The 25,502-nt window shown below is 43.3% G+C and overlaps 1 protein-coding gene and 1 non-coding gene across 5 annotated transcripts in view; both read right to left on the reverse strand.

Annotated features, from left to right (window-relative positions):
• Positions 1–1,922, reverse strand: part of Pde1c (phosphodiesterase 1C) — a 479,074-nt gene extending 477,152 nt beyond the window's left edge. For 3 of the 4 annotated variants that reach the window (XM_039108433.2, XM_039108432.2, XM_039108435.2), the window contains exon 1: positions 1,484–1,922. In XM_039108433.2, coding sequence (XP_038964361.1) covers positions 1,484–1,568 — 85 coding nt within the window. In that variant the 5' untranslated portion in view covers positions 1,569–1,922. 4 annotated transcript variants of the gene reach the window in all.
• Positions 1,923–15,718: 13,796 nt separating this feature from the next.
• On the reverse strand, positions 15,719–15,852 carry LOC120102661 (small nucleolar RNA SNORA17). Its single transcript, XR_005504282.1, has one exon. It is a non-coding gene; the product is annotated as a small nucleolar RNA SNORA17 (small nucleolar RNA).
• Between the last annotated feature and the right edge of the window lie 9,650 nt (positions 15,853–25,502).

Below are 25,502 nucleotides of genomic sequence, written 5' to 3' on the forward strand. Positions count from 1 at the left end.
TTTTCTACTGAAGTCAAGAAGATTGAAATTCCCATGACCTTTAAATGGACAGTTTTGACCTTGGGAGTTTTTAGTTCATTTCTGAACACCTTTTCTGAGCACAGGCTATTGCCTCTAGAGAGGAAAAGTAAAGAAGCCTTGTCCCCCTGAGTTTACAACACAGTGAGGACTACCCACAGGCTACTGCCACCTGATTCTAGGCTGGCCAGCTCTGGGGGTGAACTCCTGGGTCTGAGGTGGGGATGTCTTTGCAGAGGGATGGAGAGTGGAGGAGGGAAGCAAGCTAGTGAAGGATGGGCATGATTTCTCCATGCCCACCTAGGGGAATGGCATTCCTGGCTGCAGGAAGAGCTTGGGGAAAGTGTCTGACAGGTAAGATGCGATGTACCTGGAACACATTTACTCTGTTCCAAAACCCTGGGCCGCTCCATTAGGAGCACAGGTAACCGAGAGACTAGCTCCTCATTGCTGGTCTCCTCACGGCTCCAGCACTTTCCTGCCACACCTCCAGGCAGGTGGAGCCAAAAGCAAAATTGGATATACCCTCATTTTCAAAGACCTTGTGAGGTTCAGATTGAATGCTATGGTTGCTCGAGTGTTCTCTCAAATAAGAACTTGGGAAGAGCACCCGTGTAACTGCTTCAGGTCTGCTGCTACTCAAAGGAACATTCCAAAATGAAGCTGCCACATACCTGTCTCCATCTCCCAGGCGGGCCCATCTCCCAAGAGTATGAAGATGCCGGGCCTTGACAAGTCATTTCAAAACAGCAGAAACTCTGTAGCACTATGGAGGACAGACCCTTTAAATGCTGGCCTCCAATGAGTTAACTCTGTGGTCAGAAATCTGAGGATACTCCCAGACCCTCTGTTCCTCTGCTTGCTCATGGTGAACAGTTAGGAGCAGAAGAGCAGAAATAACAACACACTCCGGGTTTTTGTTTTTGTTTTTGTTTTGAAACTTTCCAGTGGCAAGATACATATTTCTTCCCTGCCTGCCTGAATCCAGCCTCTGAGTGCTAGGGACTCTAAATGGACCCTGCCATAGGTCTCCCTGCAGCTCCCTCCCCTCTCCCATCTCAGTCCCTGAACTTCTGACTTGGTGGTCTGTGTCTAGATATCTGTTACTCTTTGTCTCTGTATCTGTCCACTTCCTTCGGTCCTGACTCCTATTTCTCCTCGTTCTTATCGCCTCCATCTGTTTCCATTCGTCTCTATCCACCCTCTTCTAAACTTAACCTCAGAGAGGAAATCAGTGTAATTGAAAACCTATTTCAACGGGATGCCAGATAGAGCAATAGAGTAGCAGGGACAAGCCAGATCCCAGCTTCTCCCGCTCTCGGTCACGGTTTCCAGAGGCTCCCTTCAGCCAGCACCCTCCAACCCAGATTTCCGTGCCCACTCCCTCCCAGCTTAGAATCTGCCGCCACCGCCACCGGAAGGTGTGCAAGGACGCCAGGAACGGCCCCGGGTGCAAAGTTCTCACCGATGGTGAAGCTGTACCCGTCGATGCTGAAAGTGGCGCTCCTACATTTCTTGAAGCCCTCCTTCTTGTGGCTGGTGTCCGTCATGACTCGTGTGTCCCGGGTCCTGGCTTGAGCCCGCGCCCAGCCTCCCTCCGCTGCACTGTCACTGCAGACCCGCGCTAGGTACAAGCTGCTCACGCCGGCTGCAGGCACCCAGACCTGGGAGCTAATAACCAAGGCTCCGAGTGAAGCCCCTGCGCCCCCGCCACTGCCCCATCCCGAGCCCGCTGCAGCTGCGACAGCAGGGGGACTGACAAGGCTATGTGTAGCTGTGGGCTGGCCCGGGCTGCCGCGCCCCTTCGCGCTCCGCTCTCTGGAGGCTGGAGGAGGTTGGGGGACCCCGAGGGAATAGCGGGGACTGAAGTCGTGCTTCTTCTAGGTGTGTTTTCTCTGACAGAGTAGAGCGCTCCCCCAAAGCACATTAAGAGATGGAGAAGCCAACAGCTCAAGTTTACTGCAAACAAGGAAGTAGACGATTGCCACGCCCACTTCCTCCCACAGTTGTCCCCAGAACTAGCCCTAAACCCTGATAGTAGTACTTCTCAGCAGTCCCTGACCAGAAGATAATCACCAAAGAAACTCATTTGTGGATGAGCATTTCTACATGAAAGCCCTACGATGTGCAATTTGCAACCTAATTTAAACAATTTATATCCAGCCGCTGGCCCAGCTCCTTTAATTTTGAGTTTGTCAAGTGCGTTGGACTCCAGGGTTTGTAAAAGTGGAAGAAATCTCAAGAATCTTATAGCTAAGTCTCTACTGACAGAAAAGGAAACCCGGACACAGGAGGACTTGAGAAAGGTGCAAACTTGTGACCCAGAAGGCTCACTTTATGACCCCACACTATGTGCCCTTGGGTTTTCCAAACATCTAAAAATGATCAAGCTTAGCCAGACACGTTCTGGAGATCCATAACAACCAGAGTTGAGTCCCACACAGGGACCCTCTTCCACACCCAAGATATCACAGAAGTAAGATTAAGTCTGCCTCAATTGCTGAGCAGGAATTTGTCACAACCAACAAATTCTCACCAACAGTCGGGCAAGTGTGTTGCTAGGTGGTTTCAGTTGACTTCAGAAGATCGAGGATCCAATAAACCCCTTGAGCCCAGGTTAATTACACCTTGGAAATTTAGTCTTTCTTGATTCACCATGTACTTGTAAAGGAATCCGTTTGTTGCGTCACAGCATAGCTGGGACTTGAATGGCAAGTTCTCTTAGTGAAGTCCTGGAGCCACACTCACTGTGGTAGTTTGATGGCAAGATAGATTAATCATAAAGACAGTGAGAAGCACAAACGTCATTCTTCATAGAATTGTCCATCTCATCACCAGAACCAGAGCTGCATCCAAGCCCTGCTGGAGCATCCAAGCATCCCAGCGGCAGTCCTTTATGAATAACAGTCATGTCTGGAAGATGGACATGTGAAAAAAACTCACAGACTGACCTGAATGTGAGAGCTAGCCCTACCACAAGTGAATGAAGATGTGCAGAACTCCCAGACCCTTGTCTGCTGGTTCTTTCAGTGAGGATCAAGGGAGGAAGTGTGTCAGACCTGGAACAGCATGAGCATATGCATTCAGGAAACACTGAGAAAAATTCTTATGCATGACAATAACATGTCTTCTTATTATTGTAGCCACTAATTCTATAAGAGGATTTTATTTATAACACTATATATAGAATATGTAGATATATACACATATACATACACGTATATACAAATACACACATATATACTATAGATACACATATATTCAATATATAGTGTGTATATATGTGTATTTTACATAACAACCATTTAAAGTTTCTAATCACTCTCGTTTTCTACACTTCAAACTTTTAAATGAAACATTTGCCTTGTTTTCTGCCAGGGAAGGTCCTGAAATGAGGAGCATGGACACCTAAGTTAGCATCTCCCATAGTAAATTATCTAGGGACAAAAAAAAAGAAAAAAGAAAAAAGAAAATCCTAATATGTTGGAAATTTTTCCCTGAGTGAGTGAAATTAAAATTATATTTAATCACACTTAACAGAAAAGCTTCTTGAAATATAATCTATCAAAAATAATAACAATGTGATCATCTATCTATCCCCTAAGTGTGGTAAAAATAACTTTAAACAATTAGAACTGTTTAAAAACTCTCTCCCCAGAATCGTTCTCTCTCTCTCCCTGGTTTTAGATATAGCACACCTACAGAATTACTAAATTCATTGTCTCAATCCTAAAGCAGCCTTCTCTGTGCAGGGCTCTCACACCAACTAAACCAGACAGAGCTCAGCACTAGCATTACAAAATTCAGGAAAGAATGAATTTGGGTCTAAGAGCAAAGGAGGCATAGCCTATACCTGCTCTATCACAAGTGCTCCCTCAAGAAACACGTTACAGCAAGGAAACCAAGCCAAGCCAACCAAGCAAGCACAGTGGTCCTCTCTCCTTACAGCTGGAGCAGGTGTCATTAGATAGACAGATGAAGGCCAGGTCTACCCTGCTCTGTTCCTATAAACCCTGCAAGCTAAAAGTGGATACTGCATTTTAAAATGGTTTAACACAGTAAAAATATAAAGAACTCAATTCTCTCTCCCAATTCTCATAGACTCTGCTGCCTGCCTTTGGAAGCTTTTCTCTAACTGAGCTGCCTTGTCTAAACTCAATAGGAGAAGAGGAGAAGATGCAACTTCTCCTACAGCAAACTGATATGCTAAGGCTGGCTAATATCCATAGGAGGCCTCCCCTTCTGTGAGGAGAAAAGGGGTGGGACAGGGGGAGGAAAGTAGTAGGGACTGGGAGGAAAGGAGGGAGGGGAAACTGTGATCTGGGTATAAGGTAAATATATTAATTAATTAATGAAAACATATATAAAGAACTCAAAAGTTGGAAGTGGTTGTGTACACCTGTAATCTCAGCCTTCAGAAGGCTGGGGCACGTTTAAGACTAGCATTAAAAAGAAAAAAAAAAACAAGTTCATCTTGAAATCATGGCAGTCCTCTTGCTTCACCTTCCTAAATGCTGGGATTTACAGATATGCATTATCATGGCTGAATGCTCATGGGTTTTAATTTTAATGTTTCTAGAAAAAGACAAAGCACTACACAGCGTTTAGAAACTATCCTCTGGACTTGCAGAGCTCAGCTTTTTCCCAGGTTTCTTCTATCCCACCAGCAATGTCTTATTGGTATTGACCAGGGAGTCGGTATCTTCCACTCCATTCACTGTGCTATGAGCAGTGCCCTCCAGCTGACTCTCACACACCTATCTTCAGCCTAGACCACCTTCCTGAGCAGCAGATACCTTGAGCCCACTCCTGAAGATCTCTTTCTTCCCCATTCCTCTTCCAGAGTTCACTTGGAAGACAAAGTAGGGGAGAAAGCTTTGATATACTTTCTCACATCAGCCCCACCTTTACCACCCTTTTTCCAAGCTGTCCACGGGGAGGAGAATCTTACAACTAACTGGACAGAGTTCCCGGGCATTCTTTGAGCCAAGCTCAGCAGGGCAAAAGTCTCTGCTGGGCCAGTCTGGCACCTCTGTGAAAGCTAGAAAGGAGGCCCTTCTTCCCTGGAAAGGCAGCCCAACTTTGGGACAAGCCCAGAGCTCAGGGACTGGACTCCAGACTAAGGATTGCACACAATGGCTCTTTATAATGGGCCTGTTCTGGGTTTCTGTTCATAATAGTCTCAGAACAGCATCAATGCCACATTCTGACTTCCAATAGTGCCATTCCCCTGCTGTCCACATCAGACATCGTTCTCATAGAGTATCCATGAAGTCCTGACAGAACTTTAAGCTAAGAGCACCTGACATCACTTGGTACCCTTCCTATGCTCTCCCCTGGATCCAGACAACCACTGTCTTGTACAGAAATTGTGTCAATAACTTCTATCAACCCAGTCAGCTGGCCTCCCTACTCTAAGCCATTAACCACCCCAGCATTCAGGAAATCTTTTAAATTAAAAATGCTAGTAATGTTCTTTCTCTGCCTAGAATACAGCAATGACCCTTCATCATTCAGATCAGTTGTTTTAGAATAAACAAAAAGCTCCCTCCATTGCTGCACGAGGCCCTACAGCATCTTAGGAAAAGCAGAAGAATATTTGCAACGTATGCTCTCTCTCAGGAGTGGGAGGCAGAAGGTGCTTTTAATGGGAAGTAGAAGCTGTCATGAAAGTAGCTGGAAGCCAGGGAAGGCAAAGCTAGAGTGGGTACCTGGTGCTTCCTCCCCTGGTCTAATGCAAAGGGTTTTCCCATCTGATTCCTGGCTTGTTCAAGGGCTTAGAGTAGGCAAACTCCATAAAGTCTTCCCACTGCCAGCCTCCTGGAGAGGATTCAGACACTGTGTTTCCCGAGAATCAGAAGAATGAGTTCTAGCACATATTGAGGACGTCCAATTTCAACTCCTCTGTTAGTCTGCTGAGCCAATCTCTATAACCTATACACCAAGCAGTTAAAGGGGCTGGGACTCCTTCTCTGGGTTCTCTACAGCTAGCTGATACAAAAGGAAGCCCAAAAAGGTGGTGGGCCATATGGAAGGATTTTAAGGTGTATGTATGAAAGAATCATGTCCCCTACCACCACATTCCCATAACCAGAAATTAGTCATATCACTCCCACGAAACCACAAGTTATTCTGAGAAATTAAGGTTGGAGGAAAAGGTTGTGTAAACACATCCTTTGAAACTTTATCCTTTCCACCCTGTTGACTGAATCTGACTTTTAACTCACCGGGTGGAGTGGTGGGTCTTAACCTAAGGGCTGCGGTAATAATCTTGCCCCAAGCCAGAGTTTGAACTTTAAATTTTAAGTCCTAGCTCCCAGAACCATAACACCTGATGCACATCTTAATATAAATTGAACTCTACTTTTTCTTGTTTAATAATAAGAAAAAGCCTTTTATACGTGTCTCCTTACTGGTGAATCATATAAAGAGCTTTAATGCTGCATTATAGCCTTGACCTTGGAAGGAAAGCTGGAAATGTAATTAATTTAGTGGCTAAATAGTGCATCATCTTATGATATGCAGCTTTTATTTTGTAACTAGAAAACACACACACACACACACACACACACACACACACACACACACACACACAGTGCCAGGATGTGAAAAGGCAAATAAATGAGCAGAGAGAAGGTCAGTATATAACCTTTAGTAAACCAGGGAAAGTCTCCAAAGATGCTTGTCAAAAATCTGGAGAACAGGGGATTGGAGCATCCAAGGCTGCAACCTGTGTGGTCCTGGGAGAGATAAAGCTTGTAAACATTTGCACTGAGTCCCAGGGGAGGGAGCTCAGTTTCTCAGATGTCCAGCCTTCCTCAGGCCACTTGCACCAGGCTCTGTGCTTAACAACACCTGGATCTCATTTCAAGCCTCCATTACAAAGAAGGGGGATTTTACAGGGTGGTTTTCACAGTGTGGTGCTGAACTCTCTGGAGAAGGTAACTCACTTCAGTGGCAACCTTGGCAACAGAATTATCAAGGGTACCTGGAGGCTGGAAACCAAAGAGCAAAGGTGAACAGGCAGTCAAAGGGGGATTGCTGCAACGGAGAAGACCTTAGTACCTGCCAGAATACCTTCTAACAGACACATCCTCCTGGATCAGCTGTTCACTGGCAACTAAAATTGATCTAGAACTTTCTTCCAAGTTAGTGATTCATCTTAAACCCAATAGCAAATGGATTCCTTAATTATCAGCACAGTTTTCTACACTGGGTGTGGTTTCTGATGATGATGGCAATAATAGGAATGCTGGTATTTGGAAGCAAATGTCAGAACAAAAAGTGAAGGGAAAAGAACAAACTATAAAATAAGTTGCAGCAATTTCAACTATTTTTAAAATGCATTTAAGGAAAATAGAAAGGTGAGAAAAAGTTATCTGATAAGTGAGAAAGTAAGCCAGGGAGAAAACCTTTGTCTGTAGTTATAGTCCAACCTCTCCTGAAACAAATGTGGCAGACAGGCAGTTCTCTCTCTCTCTCTCTCTCTCTCTCTCTCTCTCTCTCTCTCTCTCTCTCTCTCTCTCTGATGTGTGTGTGTGTGTGTGTGTGTGTTTACCTGCTCAGTGCTAAAATATTTAAATTGCAAATTTTAAAAAGGAGAGAGGACTGGAGAGAAGGTGGGAGGAATGAAAAATGAAATCAGGGTGGTATTGGTGTCTACAGTCTGGTGCTGGAACTGTAGCTAATTTGGATTCTGAGAGCCAGAGAGTTCAAGTTTGTCCTAATTCCTATAAACACAAACAGGCTATGCTCTGGTGGCTTCCCACATAGAGGCATTAACTATAGCTTGATTTCTTTTTTGATGTATTGTTTTGACTTGAATCTCAAATATCCTCCACAAGCTTCTGTTTTGTGTTTTGAACAATTGGTTACCAGCTTGTGGGTCTATTTTAGAGGTGGTGCCTAACTGGCTTCACTGGTTCCAATAGGAGCCCTTGAAGGTTAAACTCACCTGACTCCAGTCTGCTTTCCCTGCTCCTGCACCTGTCTTGATGAAACTCAGCCACACTCTTACTACCATGATGAACTGAAACGCTCCGAAAACTATGAGTCAAAATAAACCCTTCATCTCTGAAGTGACAGAAAATGTGGCAGAAAAGTCCTACCATACTCCGTGCTGTGTGTGTGTGTGTGTGTGTGTGTGTGTGTGTGTGTGTGTGTGTGTGTTACCAGTTACCTAGTAAGTGGGAAAGTAAGCCCCGGAGAGAAAAACTTTGTAGTTATAATCCAGTCTCCCCTGGATCAAATGTGGTAGACAGGCAGTAAGCTCTCTCTCTCTCTCTCTCTCTCTCTCTCTCTCTCTCTCTCTCTCTCTCCTTCTTGGTGCTTTAAAACATTTAAATTGCAAATTTTAAAAAGGCGAGGGGACTGGAGGGGATTTTCAACAGATATACTGAAAGTTGGTTATCCAGAGAGACCTAAATTACTACTTCTATTGGTTTTGCTTTAAGTAAAATTTTGGTATTTTTCCCATCCCATCCACTCTTCTTCAATGTTCCCTGAGCCTTAGAAGCAGTGATCTAACTGTTCTGCTTAGGGCCGAGCACACACAGTATCTTATTCTCAATCCCTTGAGCTGGAGTTCTCTCCATTCACTCCCATTCATTGCCAAGAGAAGCTTCTCTAGTCAAGACTGAGGGAAGATGTGTCCTTAGGTATAAACATAAGTATTTCAAAGGGATTTTGAGTCCATGTCAAAATAGCAAAATAAAAGTGGTAAGCTTCATTTTAGTATCTATGACCTCCCATGCATGAACTTTTTTTATTGGATTTTTTTTATTTACATTTCAAATGTTATTCCCTTTCCAGTTTCCCTGACATAAGTCCCCTTCTTCTATATGGGTGTGCCCCTCCCCATCCATCCAGTCTCCCGACATTCCTCTACACTGAGGGTCCAGCCTTGGCAGGTCCAGGGCTTTTCCTTCCATTGGTACCCAACAAGGCCATCCTCTGCTACATATGTGGCTGGAGCCCAGGCATGAACTTTTGAGCAGGTTTGTTCGAAGTGCCAGTCATGAATTCCCTCCTCAAATCCCATCAGGAAGTGTGATCATTTGCTCTCTAGCATTCATTCATTTTTATCCTGCCTAGCACATAGGAAGTAGCTTTCAGGGGTCACAGATACATAAGATTATTGACGACTTTCCTATCCCCAATCCTTTATAGAAGCTCTGACACTGTGTATGGAGGGAGGGAACTTATAGTTCACCTCTGGTTTGATTTCTTTAGGTCATGGTACCAGTATATATAGTGTCTTCTGCAATAGCATCTTACCATCCAGTCAATAGCAATAGTCAGTGTGAAAGACCCTCTGGGGTCTTTCTAGCCAACAAATTATAGGGAAGGAAATATCTCACCTCTGACAACAACATGCTCATTTGATCAACCATTGCTTCTGAGGTTGGCATTATCCTCCCATGTATAGTATTTTGTAACACACTCTTTTCAATATTTTATTTTATTTATAAATAAATAGAAGGCCAGAGTCACAGACCAGAGACAACTTCCAGGACTCAGTTCTCTCCCTCCACTATGGGATCTAGGAACTGAATTCAGATTGTCAGGCCTACACATATCTATGTGGCAAGTGTTACCTGCTGAACAATGCCACCAGCCCTTAAGTATTATTTTTAATAGGCTTATAGAGTAGTAGTATATGTCTTCTTTTTATATCCTTAGTTTTGGTTCCCCACCCTAAACCTCCTTCTTTCTTTTGTCTTCCCATGTCCTTCTCCATTTAAACCTTACCACCCCAGCATTTGCCCTGCTCTGCTTTTATTCCATATGAGCATTGGCTTTGTCTTCAAGCATTTTAGATTGTAAACTAAGTATGGAGCTAATCCATCCTAAGGCAGATCAATGTGTGCTCTCACTAGAGTATGTAAGCTTCTTGGAGCTTATAGTTATTTTGCCTATGGTATTTCGGATATGTAGAAAGGTCCATAGCCCTATGTAGGTGGTAAATCAACACGTGCTGAATGAAAGAATACATGAATAGTCTGTTTCTGGCATTTGGTTTCAAGAATATTTAGGGACTAAGAATGCAACTCAGTGGTGAAATGCTTGCCTACCATTTACAAGACCCCAGATTGAACCCCCAGCATTATGAAAAAGAAAACAATGAAGACATACAGAAATGAGTGTGTTAGATTTCCATGTCAGACATGCTCTAAGCGGTTCTCTTCCATGCCTCAGGATAAGGCTGTCCATGGTTAACTCATTTGTCATCTGGACACATCAGACTCCTGCTTTTAAGGGTTGGGGGGGAGTCTCATTCTTCCCCATTACATCACTACCTAATGGAAACATTTGGCTGCTCATCAACACCATGTGATACCGTATGTCAGTGACTAACAAAATATTAGGTGTACCTGTTCGCCATACAAGGTAAGCTAGTACTAAAAGAAACAGACTGCAGACTTATGTGATTGAAGTTTGAAATTATGATCATGAATTACAAATTCTTACTGTGTGGGGAAATCAGAGTGTCTATGCTGACAAGATGAGTGAAATCTCAGAAGCACAAGCAAATTTCTCCAGATGTTGATTACACTTCTGCCCAAAAAAACTTTGCCAGAGAATTAGGGAGTGTATTATCATGATAAAAGAAAGTAGTTATCGTTGGCAGCAGGTGGGAGTCTCAAAGGTTTAGCACTGAGATGCGTTTGTCAGGTATGTAAGTTACTAGAATGTACTTTTCCCACTATAATATGTGCTTCCACATATATTTGGGAACCAACTTTCTTTCACAATACCCCTCAAGCCAGCAGAAACGATCTGTGAATGTAGAAGGTGAGTTGATTCCCTTTGTCTTCCTTGTGATCTCAGGGCCATCCTTCAAAGCAATAAGATTTACATATGGTCAGCACATGCTTATGAAATGAACTAAAATGCACAGTGCAATGAACATAAACTTAAAGAATTGATTCAAACCCTTGGCAACTCAAGCAAATCACAGGTAAACTGAGCCATGCAGTATACAGAGGTGTAAGACATGCTTTCAGAAAGAATACAAAGCAGAAAAGAGTAAAAGGAGGGATGAGAATTCCTCAATGAGAATTAAGTAATGTGGGAAGAGTCAATTCCCTCACAGATTTTCTTCATTGTCAATTGCTAACTGTTGAGGTCTGTCCTATGGCTCTGTTTGGGGCTCAGAAATTGATGCTGTTGACGGAAGCAGTTTCTGTCGTCTTCCTGGTTTGTCTCTCACCATGTGTTCTCCTTGATGAAAAGTACCAGAGGCAGTTCTCTCCTCCCAGTCTCCTGTCTCTCACTATGCATTCTTTGATCAAGTCATGAAAACTAAGATTCCTCTTCCTCAGAATTGATTATAGAAACCAGGAGCCCTTTCCTTAGAACTACAAATACAACCTAAGAGTCAGCACCCCAACTTACCCTGGATTTTCTGTCCAAGAGTTGGCCAAAAGTTCTCTAAATTTCTTGTCTGATAGTATCATATGACCTTGATCACAGAACAATTCTGCTTATACCAGGAAAGAAGGAAGGAAAGAAGGAAGGAAGGAAGGAAGGAAGGAAGGAAGGAAGGAAGGAAGGAAGGAAGGAAGGCAAGCTACACAGAAATCCCTAGAAGCATCTAAATGAACAGCTTGAGCATGGTCCATTCATATTTTTACATGATTTCCTATGCTTCATCCAACCAATGCATAAAAAATGGATAACTGACCCTGCATCTTTGGGTCTTTGAGTTAAAGCACTTGTGTTTATGTAAACTACTTATCCTGTGTTTTCCCCTATTGATTTTTCTGTTGTCATTTTATCTCAGCAGAGCAAATATATTTGTTTCAAAAGTAAAGCCTGAACTTCCTTCATTAGCCACTATGCTAGACTCTTCTATCTATAGAGTCTCATTTAGTCCTCACAACATTCCCATATCATACATAAGGAACCCTAAGCCATCTTACCTAAGGTATCAATAACTTCTGCATACAGCCAGGTTTACATCCTCCCTGGCTATCTCGCTGTATGTTCTGAGAGGCATAAGGTTTCAAACACACTCTTGCTTTTTTCAACTTCGTCTTCTTGAAATAAAGGCCAGAGAAATAAATAAGCAATAAAGAGATGAGTCCTAGTTGGAGACCAGAAGCTACTCCCATTACTTTCCTCCCCAGTCCTACCCAGAAGACAGAACTGCACCTCAGAACTTTGCTGCCTTTCTATTGAGGGAAGTCCGAGGTACCAGCAAGCCTTTCTGCACTACTCTTCCCCTCAAGTTCATCAGGTGGACTTGGTCACATCTCCAACATGATGCAGAACCCTGGAAATGTCCACTCTCAGTGTTCTGCTACACAAATGAAAATGAGAAAACCTAAAGCATTAGGAGACTCACCCAGGAGCCAGCACCCATGAAGGACACCTCCCTCTGGTAGCCATGTGGTGCTCCTAGACCTCTCAAAAGTATTCTTCTAAGGAAATGGGATAGGGATACAACTGTCTGGAGGAACTGAAAGGAAAGAAATGGAGAAAAGGCCATGGGTACCCAGAGGCCTGGAGTGAAAACTACAAGTTATCCTGCTGATTCAGGCAGACACAGAACCAAAGAAGATTCTTTCTTCCCTGCCTTTGGTAGCTCACAATCCTTTTGGGTGAACCCACAACCAAACAGATCATACAGTTCTCATAAGACAAAAGGAAGCTCAGAATGTGGCTGGTCCCAGGCCTGAGGGCTGCTGGTCCAGCAGGCCATTTCCTGACTCAAAGATAGCGTTTGCATTTTTCTTCTTTGCAGATAAGAGTGGTAAGAAGCAAGAGAAAGTCGTGACTCTTTTCTGTGTGTGTGTGTGTGTGTGTGTGTGTGTGTGCGCGCGCGCGCTTGAGTGTGCTTGTGTGTGTGTGTGTGTGCGTGTGTTCTCCTCTTTGGCTTAATTAATGTCACTTCCTCTTCAACCAAGCTCATATTATTTTCATCCCATTAATATAGGGATGCCATTAAAGATAACAAATATTTTTCAAGCATCCTGAAATTCCTGACATTGGCCTTTGCCTGTTTCCTCAGGGGAACCAACCATCCTTCTTGTGGTTGTCGTTAGCACTAAATGAATTCAGTGTGCACAGTGCTCAGGACAATGGTTGGCACATGATAAATGCTCAATAAAAATCAGTATAAGTATACCAACCCAGCTATGCTGCTTGTACATAATACTTATTGCAGTAAACATCCATGCAGGTCATTTGACAGGGTAGCCTATAAGAGTGGAAAGTTTTACAGAAAAAAAAAAAAAAACAAGATAGGATCAGAAGGAGAACTAGATAGCCCTAGTGATTACAACTAGTTAGTGTAGCCTATAACAGCATTCACCAGAGCCCAGGCATCATAGCTAGGACTAACTTGTCCATAGTGTACTCATCAGGGAATTAAATCCTTTTTATCCAAGCTCCAAATGGAGTCACCAAGTTCCCCCTACAAGCATTCCCCTGAACCATCTCTGCCCACAGCATCCAGAACCACATTGTGGAAAACACAGGCTCTTTCCTTTAATCTTCCACCCACTTGTAGCTCATTGGCCAGAGCACACACAGCTGAGCTTACAGCAGTACCATCGAGGTGGGTGGTGAGTGACAGGCACATGACAGCAAGACTCCACTGTACACAACACATGACAATGACTTCCCAGAAAGGCAGCAGAAACACACAGCAGGGCACATCAGGCATAGGGAGCATGTGGGCCTTGATATTGCAGGAGTTGGTCTTCTCAAGCTGGGGACCCCATTATCACTTCTCACCAGGAGAGAAGGAGGCATGAAAATAAATACTACCAGGAAATCAGGATGCAATTGCCCATGAGGACTTTGAGATGTCCCACCATGTATAGATATCATTCCTCAAAAAGAGACCTCAAAAAGCCTCTTGATGTGTGGTCCAGATACCTGCAGGGAAGGCAACACTGCTCGATTCTAGGAGCTTGAGAACCAGTAAATGATAGGGATCTTCCTTAGGACCCTGCTTGACCAGCACCAAGGAACAGAGACTAAGGCTCTGTAACTAAGACTCCAGTCCTTGTCCTGCAGCTGCCACCAGTATGTGTCTCTAGTTTTCATTACTCTATCAGGCAGCTTCAAGTTCAGAGTTAGGAAGGATATCTGGAGAATTTGGAAACATGGCTCACTTACCTTGTTCTTCTGCAGCTGGCTGTTCTTCTGTGGCTTCTGTCTGGGTGTTTGACACTTCTGTCTTCCCAGTGCCAGTCTCTATGGCAAATAAAAGAAACAGGATCATTGGGCAGCTGTGGTAGCCAGAGCACTCCCCATGGCAGTCTTTCTTAAGTATCCAGTACAAGTCTCTCTGCAAGACTCTCACCTTCCCAGGCCCCTCACAGCTGGCATTCTACACTCTCTTTGCCCTTGTTCCCAGTGTGCCCACAACAGCAGTATCTGTCCCTTGGTGCTACAGCCCCTTGTCTGCCTGCATAATATGTAAGAGAACTTGTCACCAAGTGGGTGGTGGGCAAGCCATCTCTAAATAGGGAACAGGCTAGGAAAATCAAGGGAGCCTCTTCCAAAGATCTGAAAGGCTCCCACATGACACAGATTTCTACATCACAAGGGCACCGATATGGAGGAAGAGCAGAAGTGCAGGCCATGCTCTACTTACAAACTCCTTTGCCATAACCTGGTAAGTGGATAGAAGATTACACTTTTTCAAGTAGACAATATTTTTTTACATTTTACTGGGCTCTTTGTGAATTCACATCATGTACCTCATTCTTACTCATCTCCCCCGCCCCACATACACACCCTCCACACTTGCAACCTTCCCCCAACAGAGGAAAAGAATGTCACTGTGGAGGCTGCAGTGTGTTACAGTGTGTCCCACAGTACACCCTTGTATCCACACATTTTTGCTTGTTTATGTTCATTGCAATGACTCCTTGGTCTGGTATGAGGCCTCTGGCTTCTGCTACTCTATCAATACTAGAATCTCACTGGGACTCCTCTCTGATATTCTGTTGCTGCCCTGTGTCATGGAGATCCCGCAGTTTTAGATTTGTAGGACTGGCCACTTTGTGAACTACTCATGTGCTCAATGGAGTAGATGTTGGAGTGAGCCAATTCAAAGCCCTAAGTCTGGGCCTGAGACAGATCTGAGCTGGTGAGCCCAATGGCTCTCTTGTTCTTGAAGCCTCAGGCCTGCCTCACCAATATTTCCCACAACCAGGGCCAGCTCTACCCTGCTGCTGTGAGGTGCAGGGCTCTGCTCTCCTGAGTGGCTCAGCAGGCGAGGGGCAGGGATAGCTCTCTCGCTTTCATGAATGCATCAGTGTCATCTCTCCAGTCTGTTGCCATTGGTAAGAACAAAATGTAGTAGAGGGAACCTCTGCCCACCACACAGCAAACAAGAGGCAAGGCTGGCTCTCCCATGGTAACATCTGGCTCATCCTCAACCCCAACAGCAGGGTCAGTTCTACTATGCTGCCCCATGATGGTGGTCTCGAGGTCATCTCCAGCTTGCTCCTTACTCAACCTACCCAAGTGGCCCCTTTTGAGGGTTGTCTGTCTTGGGCTCACTCCAGCCTGGGGCCTGTGGTCCTAGGAGGGGTACTTCTAGTCTTCAGTTTGCTCCCCATGCTGGGAGCTTGCTCAGACCTGCCTGATACTGGACTGCTGGTCATCTCAGGCTAGTTCCCTGACTGAGCCTCCTTGTGCTGGACTGGTAGTCATCTCAGGATTGCTTATTTCAAGATATGTTGGGCTACTAATCATTCAGATGCTTACAGATCAGAACACTGAACATTTAGACATAGCCTCTCTCCTCTCTGCCACCTACTGATGCCCATGCGACACAGCAGTTACACCTGCAATGCCTCTAGGGGCAAGGGAAAGCAACCTAAGGAGGATAAGCAACATGATTAGGCTTCCAATCAAGGTTATGAGCTCATAAGCAGTAGAAAATTGAACATGGCTTTCAGCAGACCAAGCACATGGTCTTCCTTCCCACAACAACCTTTCCAGGTGTACAGTCAGAAAAGTTAAAAAAGAAATTCTAAAGTGAATATGCTCCAGCAGACTTGTTTCTGAAGTTAGTCTGTAATATATCAATTTATGTGATTTAAAACTTGTAGCATAGTACTACCTGAGGACCCAGCTATACCACTCCTGGGCATATACCCAAAATATGCCCCAACGTATAACAAGGACACATGCTCCACTATGCTCATAGCAGCTTTATTTATGATAGCCAGAAGCTGGGAAGAACCCAGATTCCTCAACAGAGGAATAGACACAGAAAACGTGGTACATCTGCACAGTGGAGTACTACTCACCTATTAAAAACAATGACTTCATGAAATTCTTAGGCAAATGGATGGAACTAGAAAATATCCTGAGTGAGGTAACCCAATCACAAAAGAACACACATGGTATGCACTCATTGATAAGTGGATATTAACCCAAAAGCTCAGAATACCCAAGATACAATTCACAAACCATATGAAGCTCAAAAAAAAGGAAGACCAAAATGTGATGCTTCAATCCTTAGAAGAGGGAACAGAAATACTCAAGGGAGGTAGAGGGTGGGAGGAACTTGGAAGGAAGAGAAGAGGGAAAGGGAGAAAAAGGGGACAGGGTGAGGTATGAGAGGAGACAAGGATGATATACTGAGGGTCAGGAATTTGAACAGAGGTGTGCAACAATGGGGGATGGGAAACTGGGGGTAGCCACCAGAAAGTCCCAGATGCCTGGAAAGCAAAAGGCTCCCAAGACTCAACAAAGATGACATTAGCTGAAATACCCAAAAAAGGGGAAGGGAGGCCTGTAGAGAACATATCCAGAGGTTAGGAAGGGGCCACCCACCCTTCTCAAAATTTTAACCCAGGATTGCTCTTGTCTAAAGGAAATACAGGAACAAAGAGTGGAGCAGAGACTGCAGGAAAGGCCATCCAGAGATTGCCCTACCTGAGGATCCATCCCATATGCAGCCACCAAACCCAGTAACTATTGCTGATGCCAAGAAGTGCTTACTGACAAGGGCCTGGTATAGCTGTCCCCTGAGAGGGTATGCCAGAGCCTTACTGATACAGATGAGGATGGTTGCAGCTAACCATCAGACTGAGCACAGGGACCACAGTGGAAGAGTTAGAGAAAGAACTGAAGGAGTTGAAGGTGTCTGCAACCCCATAGGAAGAACAACGATCTCGACCAACCAGACACCCCAGAGCTCTCAGGAAATAAAACCACCAACCAAAGAGTACACATGGAGGGACCCATGCCTCCAACCACATCTGTAGCAGAGGATGTCATTGTCTGGCATCAATAGGAGGAGAAGCCCTTTGGTCCTGTGGAAGTTTGATTCCCCAGTGTAGGGAAATGCCAGGGCAGTGAGGTGGGGTGGGTAGGTTGGAGGGTGAGCATCCTCATAAAAGTAGAGGGAGGGGGAATGGGAGAGGGGTATTCCGGAGGGGAAACCTGGAAAGGGTATAATATTTGAAAAATAAATACATAAAATATCCAAGAAAAAAAACACAACTTGTAGCTGGGTGGTGCTAACACATACCTTTAATCCCAGTCTTCGGAAGGTAGCAGCAGGAGGCTCTGTGAATTAGAAGCCAGTCTGATCTATAGAACAAGTTCCAGGACAGCCAGGGCTACATAGACAAACCCTTTCTTGAGAAAATAAAACCAATAACAATAAAAAAAGCTTGTGGTGATTTGAATGAGAATGGACCCCAAATGTTCATATATTTAAATGTTTGCTTTCTAGTTGGTGAATGTTTTTAGGAAGGATTATAAAGTGTGGCCTTACTGGAAGAGGTGTGTCACTGTGAGGTGTTCTATGAGGTTTCAAAAGTCCATCCCCTACCCGCTGCTTCCTAATTGTGAATCAGATGTAAGCTCTCAGCTATTGCTCCAGTACCATGTCTGTCTGCCTGCTGCCATGTTCCCCACCATCATAGACTCACTTTCTGAAACAATATGCCTTTTTTCATAAGCTGCATTGGTCATGGTGTCACTTTACAGCACTAGAATAGTAACTAAGACAAAGCCATTTTCTCACCATCTTTCAGAGACTTTTTGTAACCTTAACATGGATCATGCACTCTAGTACCCCCAAAGTCCAAAAATATGTAGGATGAATAGTGACTCCCCACATACCATGGCTCTGGCATACAGCAAACTTCCTGCTCATCACCAGGCCACGATACAAAGAACCCAGACAAGCTGATTTGAGGCCAATTGGATGAATGTGAATTGTCTGAGCATCACCAGACTATCGGCTGACTTTTTTTTGGCTTGGCAAAGTCTTATTGTAGTAACATTCTCTAACATTTCCGCAAAAGTTTGTGTGTCATTGAAACCACCGAATCTATATTTTTAATGTATTTAAATTGTGTGTGTTCGTTTATTTTGAGTTTCAGATATTGAATCTATCACAAATATCAGAGATTTTATAGGAGAGACTTTCTTAATTTGTATATATTTATTTAACTTGCACGACCTTCCCCACAACAAACACACAGTCTTATTCTTACGCACATGCATAAAAAAGTCTTAAAAACTACACTCTAATTTTCATACATCAATCTCAGTTAAGTAACATCTCACCCTACATGCAACATGCTAAGCATCTTGGGCAAACACTGAGTAGCCAGGGTGGAGAATTAGCATTTGCAGAGCACATACTAAGCACAGAGGTCTTCTGAGTGGGCCTCAGAGCTCTGTCTCCCACAGACTCGTCACCACAAGTGAAGTCAAAGTCACAAGCTCTGTTTACAACAGAGAAACATGAAAGTCAAAACCAAAGCATGTGGCAGGCTTAGGCCTCGAACTACAAAGTAGCAATTCTAATTCAAGCCAGCTTCGTCTTGCCCTAGAGGCCATGTTTTACAGTGAGGAGAGAACTAAAGGAAAATCTCACAGTCCAATTCCTATTCCTCTTCTCCAGGAAACCCCAATTACTGTCAGCCGAGGAATGGTTGATCGGTGACAGAAGAACAAAAATTTCAAAGAAAAGTACGTCAATTTCAACCACTGTGCATATTCTTACTTTTTAAAACAAATGAATAAAATTAATACCCATGATTGGTTGATATCTATGGGAAAGGGAGACCTGCTTGCCCTTCTCTGAAGAAAAACTGAGGAAGACTGGATGCGGACAGGGGAGGAAAAGGAGAGAAAGAAGAGGAACCAGGAAGAGAAGATGGAGAGAAAACTTTGGGCAGGATGTAACTATATATACTAAAAAATAGTGTATTTGGTTTTATGTTGAAGTTTTTGATCCACCTGGACTTTGGGACAAGTTAATAGATATGGATCAATTTGCATTCTTCTGCATCCAGTTAGACAAGCACTATTTGTTAAAGATACTTCCTTTTTTATGATCTATAGTCTTGGCTTCTTTGATCAAAAGTCAAATGTCTATGGGTGTGTGATTTTACTTCTGGGTATTGAATTTGATTCCACTGACCAACTTAACTGTTTTTATACCAATACCATACAGTTTTTATTACTATTTCTCTGTAGTATAACTTGATATCAAGAATGGTGATACCTCCAGAAGTTCTTTTATTTTACAGAACTGTTTTCGCTATTCTGGGTTTTTTTTATTTTTCTCTAATAAGTTGAATATTGTTCTTTTGAAGTCTGTAAAGAAAAAGGTGATAGAAGAGAGAGTGAGAAATAGCCTTGAATGTATTGTCACGAGGAGGCAACTTTCTGAACAGAACACTAAAAGATAAGGCACTAGGATCAGTATTTAATAAATGTGACCTCATAAAACCGAAAAGCTTCCTCAAAGGACACCATCAAGCAGACAAATGGCAGCCTACAAAATGGGGAAAACATCTTCACCAACTCTATATCTGACAGAGGGTTGATAGCCAAAATATATATAGAACCCAAGAAATTAGACCTCACCAAACCAAAGAACCCAATTTAAAACTGGAGTACAGATCTAAACAGAGAATTCTCAACAGAAGAATCTCTAATGGGTAGGAAACACCTAAAAATGTTCAACATCGTTAGTCATCAAAAGGATTCTGAGATTCCATCACACACCCTTCAGAGCAGCAAAGATCAAACACTAAAGTGACAACTCATACTGTCGATAATGTGGAGCAGGGGGATCTCTCCTTTATTACTGATGTGAATGCAAACTTCTACAACCACTTTGGAAATCAATCTGGCAGTTTCTCAGAAAATTGGGAATAGTTCTACCTCAAGACTCAACTTATACTACTCCTGGGCATATACCCAAAATATGTTCCATTGTACCACAAGAACACTTATGTTCTTAGCAGTTTATGTTCATAGCAGTTTTATTTGTAGTAGCCAGAAACTGGAAACAACCTAGATGGCCCTTACCGAAGAATTCATAAAGAAAGTGGAGTACATTTACACAATGGAATAATACTCAGCTAAAACAATGGCATCATAAAATTTACAGGCAAATGGATGAAACTAGAAAATGTCATCCTGAGTGAAGTAACCCAGACTCAGAAAGTCAAACATGTTACATATTCACTTATAAGTGGACATTAGCCATAAAGTACAGGATATCCATGCTACAATCCACAGATCCAAAGAAGCTAAGTAACAAGGAGGGCCCAAAGGAGGATTCTCGAATCTCACTGAGAAGGAGAAATAGAATAGACAATGGGGGTGGAGGAAGGGAGGGAGCCGGGTGGAAAAAGAGTAGGGAGGGAAACAGGAGGGGTCAAGTATGGATGGAGGGAGAGAAAATTAGGAGAGAGAACTGGAATGGGGGAGGGCATCTCTGGAATGAGCTAGAAACATAGGACAATGGAAACTCCCAGGAATCTATGAGGGGGACCCTAGCAAAGACTCTAAGCAATAGGGGATATAGAACCTGAAATGGCCACTTTATGTAACCAGGTAAGACTTTCAATGGAGGGATGGTGACACCACAAAGCCTTCAACCCACAATTTGTCCTACCCACAAGATGTGCAGAGATAAAAATGAGGGAGTGGCCAACCAATGGCTGGACCAGCTCCAGAGTCCTGCCATGAGAGACAGCCCACCCCTGACAGCATTAAAGATATCCTGCTATGCTTTCAGACAGGAGCCTCTCATAACTGTTCTCTGAGAGGCTTCATGACGAAACTAATGGAAACAGATGCAGAAACCCACAGCCAAACATTAGGTGAAGCTCTAGGACTGTTGTGGAAGAGGGGGAGGAAGGATTGAAGAAGCTAAAGAGATCAAGAAAACCTATGGAATCAAATAACCTGGACCCATTGGGGTTCAAATAGATAGATAGATAGATAGATAGATAGATAGATAGATAGATAGATAGATAGATAGATATGTAACAGATATGCAGTGTAGTCTTCATGCGGGAGCCCTAACAGCAGGAGCAGGGGCTGTCTCTGACTCTGTTGACTGCTTTTGGATTACTTTTACATAACTAGGTTACCTTGTCTAGACTCAATGGGAGAAGATGCGCCTAGTCCTATGGCAACTTGATATGCCAAGGCTGGTTGATATCCATGGAAATCTTCCCCTACTCTAAGGAGAAAGGGAAGGGAAGTGGGGGAAGTGAGGTGAGAGAGAGGAACTGGGAAGAGGGGGGGAAAGAAGGGAAGCTGTGATCGGGATGTAAAGCAAATAAAGTAATGAAGAAAAACAATCTAATACCAGTACATTGTTTTAACAAAATCACAAGGCAGAATCATGCACGGTTACCTTTGATTTGCCAAATGACAATGCTGGTTCATTCCAAAAGGAAGACTGACTCATGGAGGGAAATGTAACCCTGGATGGGGATGGGCACCTGGGGTCACAATCACCAAATCCTTGCTGCTGCTGAGAGGTTGTCAGGAGGCCGTGGGTTTCTCCAGGAAGCCCAGAGCAGATGCACGAGAGCCACAGAGCATTTTTCACTTCTTCCTGCTTTCTCTTCAAGTGCACCTTTCAATAATTAAAATCTATTAAAGTCCTAAAGCAAAACACTTAGTAACACTTCGGCAGGTACTAGGAAAGAGAGAAATGGAATTTTGATAGCATGCCTGTTACTAACTTGAGAGGGATTCAGCTTAATGCTAATTACTTCTAACATTCAGCTTCTATATTTAGCAAATGGTCTAACTTTCAGAGAACAAAGTTCTTTCTACGAATGCTTGCTAAATACCCGCCCAAGCTATCCATATGCTACTAATTCTACAAGGCCCATTTAAAATCGCAACAGTTGTTAAAATACCTTTAGTGTAGCCCACAAGGACTTCTCCCCCTCCACCTCCATCATCGCTTTCATGTGTATATTAAATGTACTGTCTATGACATAACCTGACAGTATGAAAGAAAGGAAGGCAGAAATATCAGTGATGATGGCCAAATTCACTGAATGCTTATTAAAGGCAGGTGCTTTTGTGCATATTAACCTGCCTGATCCTTACTTTCTATGGTAAACTGTCTTACTATTAGCCTCAATCCCCATAAGTGGTAAACTGAAATCTCTACCGTCTTAGTTTTCTTTCTATTGTTGTGATAAACACCACAATTAAAGCAATTTAAGGAAGAAAGTGATTATTTCAGTTTACAGCTTGCAGTCTCACTCTGTCACTGAGGAAAGTCGGCAGGAACTGATGTAGAGGCCATGAAAGAGTGTTGCTTGCTGCCTAGCTCACACTCTCACTCCTGACAAAGACTGCTCAGACACTGGTCAGAAAGTAATCCTAAAGTGACTGTCGTCTAACAGAGAGAGAGAGAGAGAGAGAGAGAGAGAGAGAGAGAGAGAGAGAGAGAGTGAGTTTCAAGCTACTGTCTAAATCATCACTGACTTTTTAACTGCTTGGAGGTCTATAACTGCCCTGGCCTTGTGGAAGCCTTTATGTCAGCTCATAGCCTACCCAAATCCTTGTCCCAGAACAACATCCCAAAGCACCCATAGTGATCTCTGGAAGGACACACTGCAGCTATCTAGGCACCTGTCCCCAGGTAGACTGTGAGCTAAGCACAGGTAAGAATTATCAAACATCAATCTGCCCTGCCTCCTGCTTGTATATAGTGGGAAAGCTTTAAAAAAAAGGTAAATGGTCAAAAATAAATTTTTAAAAAGAATAATATTTTGTAAAGTACGTGGAATTCTGATTTCAGGGTCCATAAGGCTGTGTTGAAGCACAGACTCTCCCACTTGTGAGTCTAGAACACAAGCTTTCACTAGATCCTAGGGCCTGCAAAGTTCTCTATCTGCTGCATCACAGAAAAAACTTGCCACATGACCTGACACGCATGGGGAACACAGAATAAATATCTTACTAATAGTTACTTGACCCAGATCCAGCCCCATTTCACTCTAATAGTATCCAGAATCTGGGACTCTCCATCCCCTACCAATAAGGTTTCCTGGAACATAGCATGTTGTTCCCAGGAAGAAACCAGTTCATTCTTCCCAAAGTGGCTGGTTCCAGTCGGTCTGCATCAGCATTTCTAAGTCTGTGGTGTTTTGGAAATTGACTGGACAGTCTACCAAAAACAAACAGCAGAGAAGGATTCCACAACTCAGTCAGCTTAATAAATGTTGAACTAAACCACTGAGCACAGTCCTTATCATAGAAATCTGCAGAGCATTGAGGCACAGGAGTTCTTGGAGAAGCTCTAGGCCACTCCCTAAATTCAAGCAACTGCCCAGCCTTCTTGTCAGGGATGGAGAAGAACAGTTCTATATGGCTACCCCAAAAGCACACCCCTTTGATCTTTCTTTTGCTTAACTGTGGTCACACTGCCACCACTGACTGTGGTGACACCATCTACTCACAAGCTTCAGCCTGTGTCACCTGCACCACACTGCTATTGCTCAACTCCCAGCATGCCCTGTGCCTGCAAAGCCCATTTCTGTCACTTCCTACAGTGATGAGTCCCTCTCCTCCGTGCCTCACTCAAGTGTTACCTTCTAAACAAGTTTAACCTACCAAAACCCACAAATCGCCCTCCAGCATCCTCCATACTTATTTCATTCTAACCATATAATTTGACTTTTTTAATGTTAAGCAGGCACTTTTGGTCTAATCTATTGCATTAATGTGCTTCAAACACATAGAAAGCCACATATCATAGGCCTCAGTAAATATCTGTAGAGATACCCATTGATACACCTCCTACTGGTTTTAACTCAAGGTCTAAGAGGTTATGTTAGGGTTTCTCAAACAAAAAGAACCAACAGAATATACCTATATGCATATATATAAATCTGTAAAAAGGAAATCTGTTATATTGGCTTGCACTATTAGAGGCTGACAGCCCACAGTAGAGCTGGAAAATCAAGGAAGTTTAGTACAAGAAGCTGGAAGCTTCAGAATAAGAAGAACAAATGATCCACCCCTTGTATAAGTCTGGTCGCCTAAAAGCCCCCTGGAGAGGTGGTTCTCCAAGTCCACATTCAAAACCTGAAGAATCTGGAGTCTAATGTCCACCAGAAATTATGATAATATAAAGAAAAGATAAAAATCATAGTTGAATCAAAAACTCTCTTTTCTGCTTTCTGTGGTATTTCTATCCAACCTACATTCAAGACAGGTCTTCCCCATTTCCCATCATGTCAATTACCTCCAGAAACACCCAATAGTATGATTACCAGTTTCCAGGGTACACTTAATCGAAGTCAATAACTCAGATACACTAGCATAGAAGTAATCCAGAAGGAGACAGAATGCACAACCATACAAAGCTTGCCTTCACTCTGGGCAAAATGGGGAAACCCAGAAGGGTTTAGAGTCCAGACAGGAGAAAATATGACTTAGCAGGTTGCTTGGCTGAGAATTGATCACTTGAAGTGACTACAATAACTTAGACAAGATCCAAGAGGGAGAGCGAAGATGGAGGGAGGGCGTTAGACTGTCATTTTCATTGATGATATCAGGCCCATTTGAGTGGTGTGGCCATAGACCGTAATTGTAACTGAAAGGAAGAGGCAACAGGATATGCTGATAGGTCAGATATGGCTAGGAAAGAAAAAAAAAAAGAAATCAAAAATTACTTGAAAAATTTTGGCCTGGGAAAGAAGAATGATGGAATTGCCAAAAGTGAATTGGAGAAAACCATAGAGTAACCAAGCTCTGGGAACAAGAAACAAAAGTTCTGCTTATTACAAGTTCAAGGAAAACTGTCATTTAGGCATCCATACATCAGACATTGTTGACATTTGGTCTTTTGCTATATGTTGTAAATCTGAACACTGGCCCATGCGGCCTAGTTTCCCATCCCCGGGAACAAGAGAATCTACATGTAGACCCAAGTGACACTACATAATCTTGACCCTAAGTTATTCCTGATTGGTGAATAAAGATGCCTACAGCCTTTAGCCAGGCAGAAAAGAGATAGGTTTGGTATTTGGTTCTGGGCTGGGAGGTCTGGAGAGAAGCAGGAGGAGGAGAAAGAAAATAGAGACAGGACAATACAACATGGAGTAAGAATCATGAAAATATTGCCACAAGGGCTGGCCAACATGAGTAAAGAGCTGCCCAGATGGAGCATAGTAAGTTATAGCTTAGGATTACTAATGGGGAAATAAGTT

Source organism: Rattus norvegicus, chromosome 4 (genome assembly GCF_036323735.1).
Source record: "Rattus norvegicus strain BN/NHsdMcwi chromosome 4, GRCr8, whole genome shotgun sequence".
Lineage (NCBI taxonomy): Eukaryota > Metazoa > Chordata > Mammalia > Rodentia > Muridae > Rattus > Rattus norvegicus.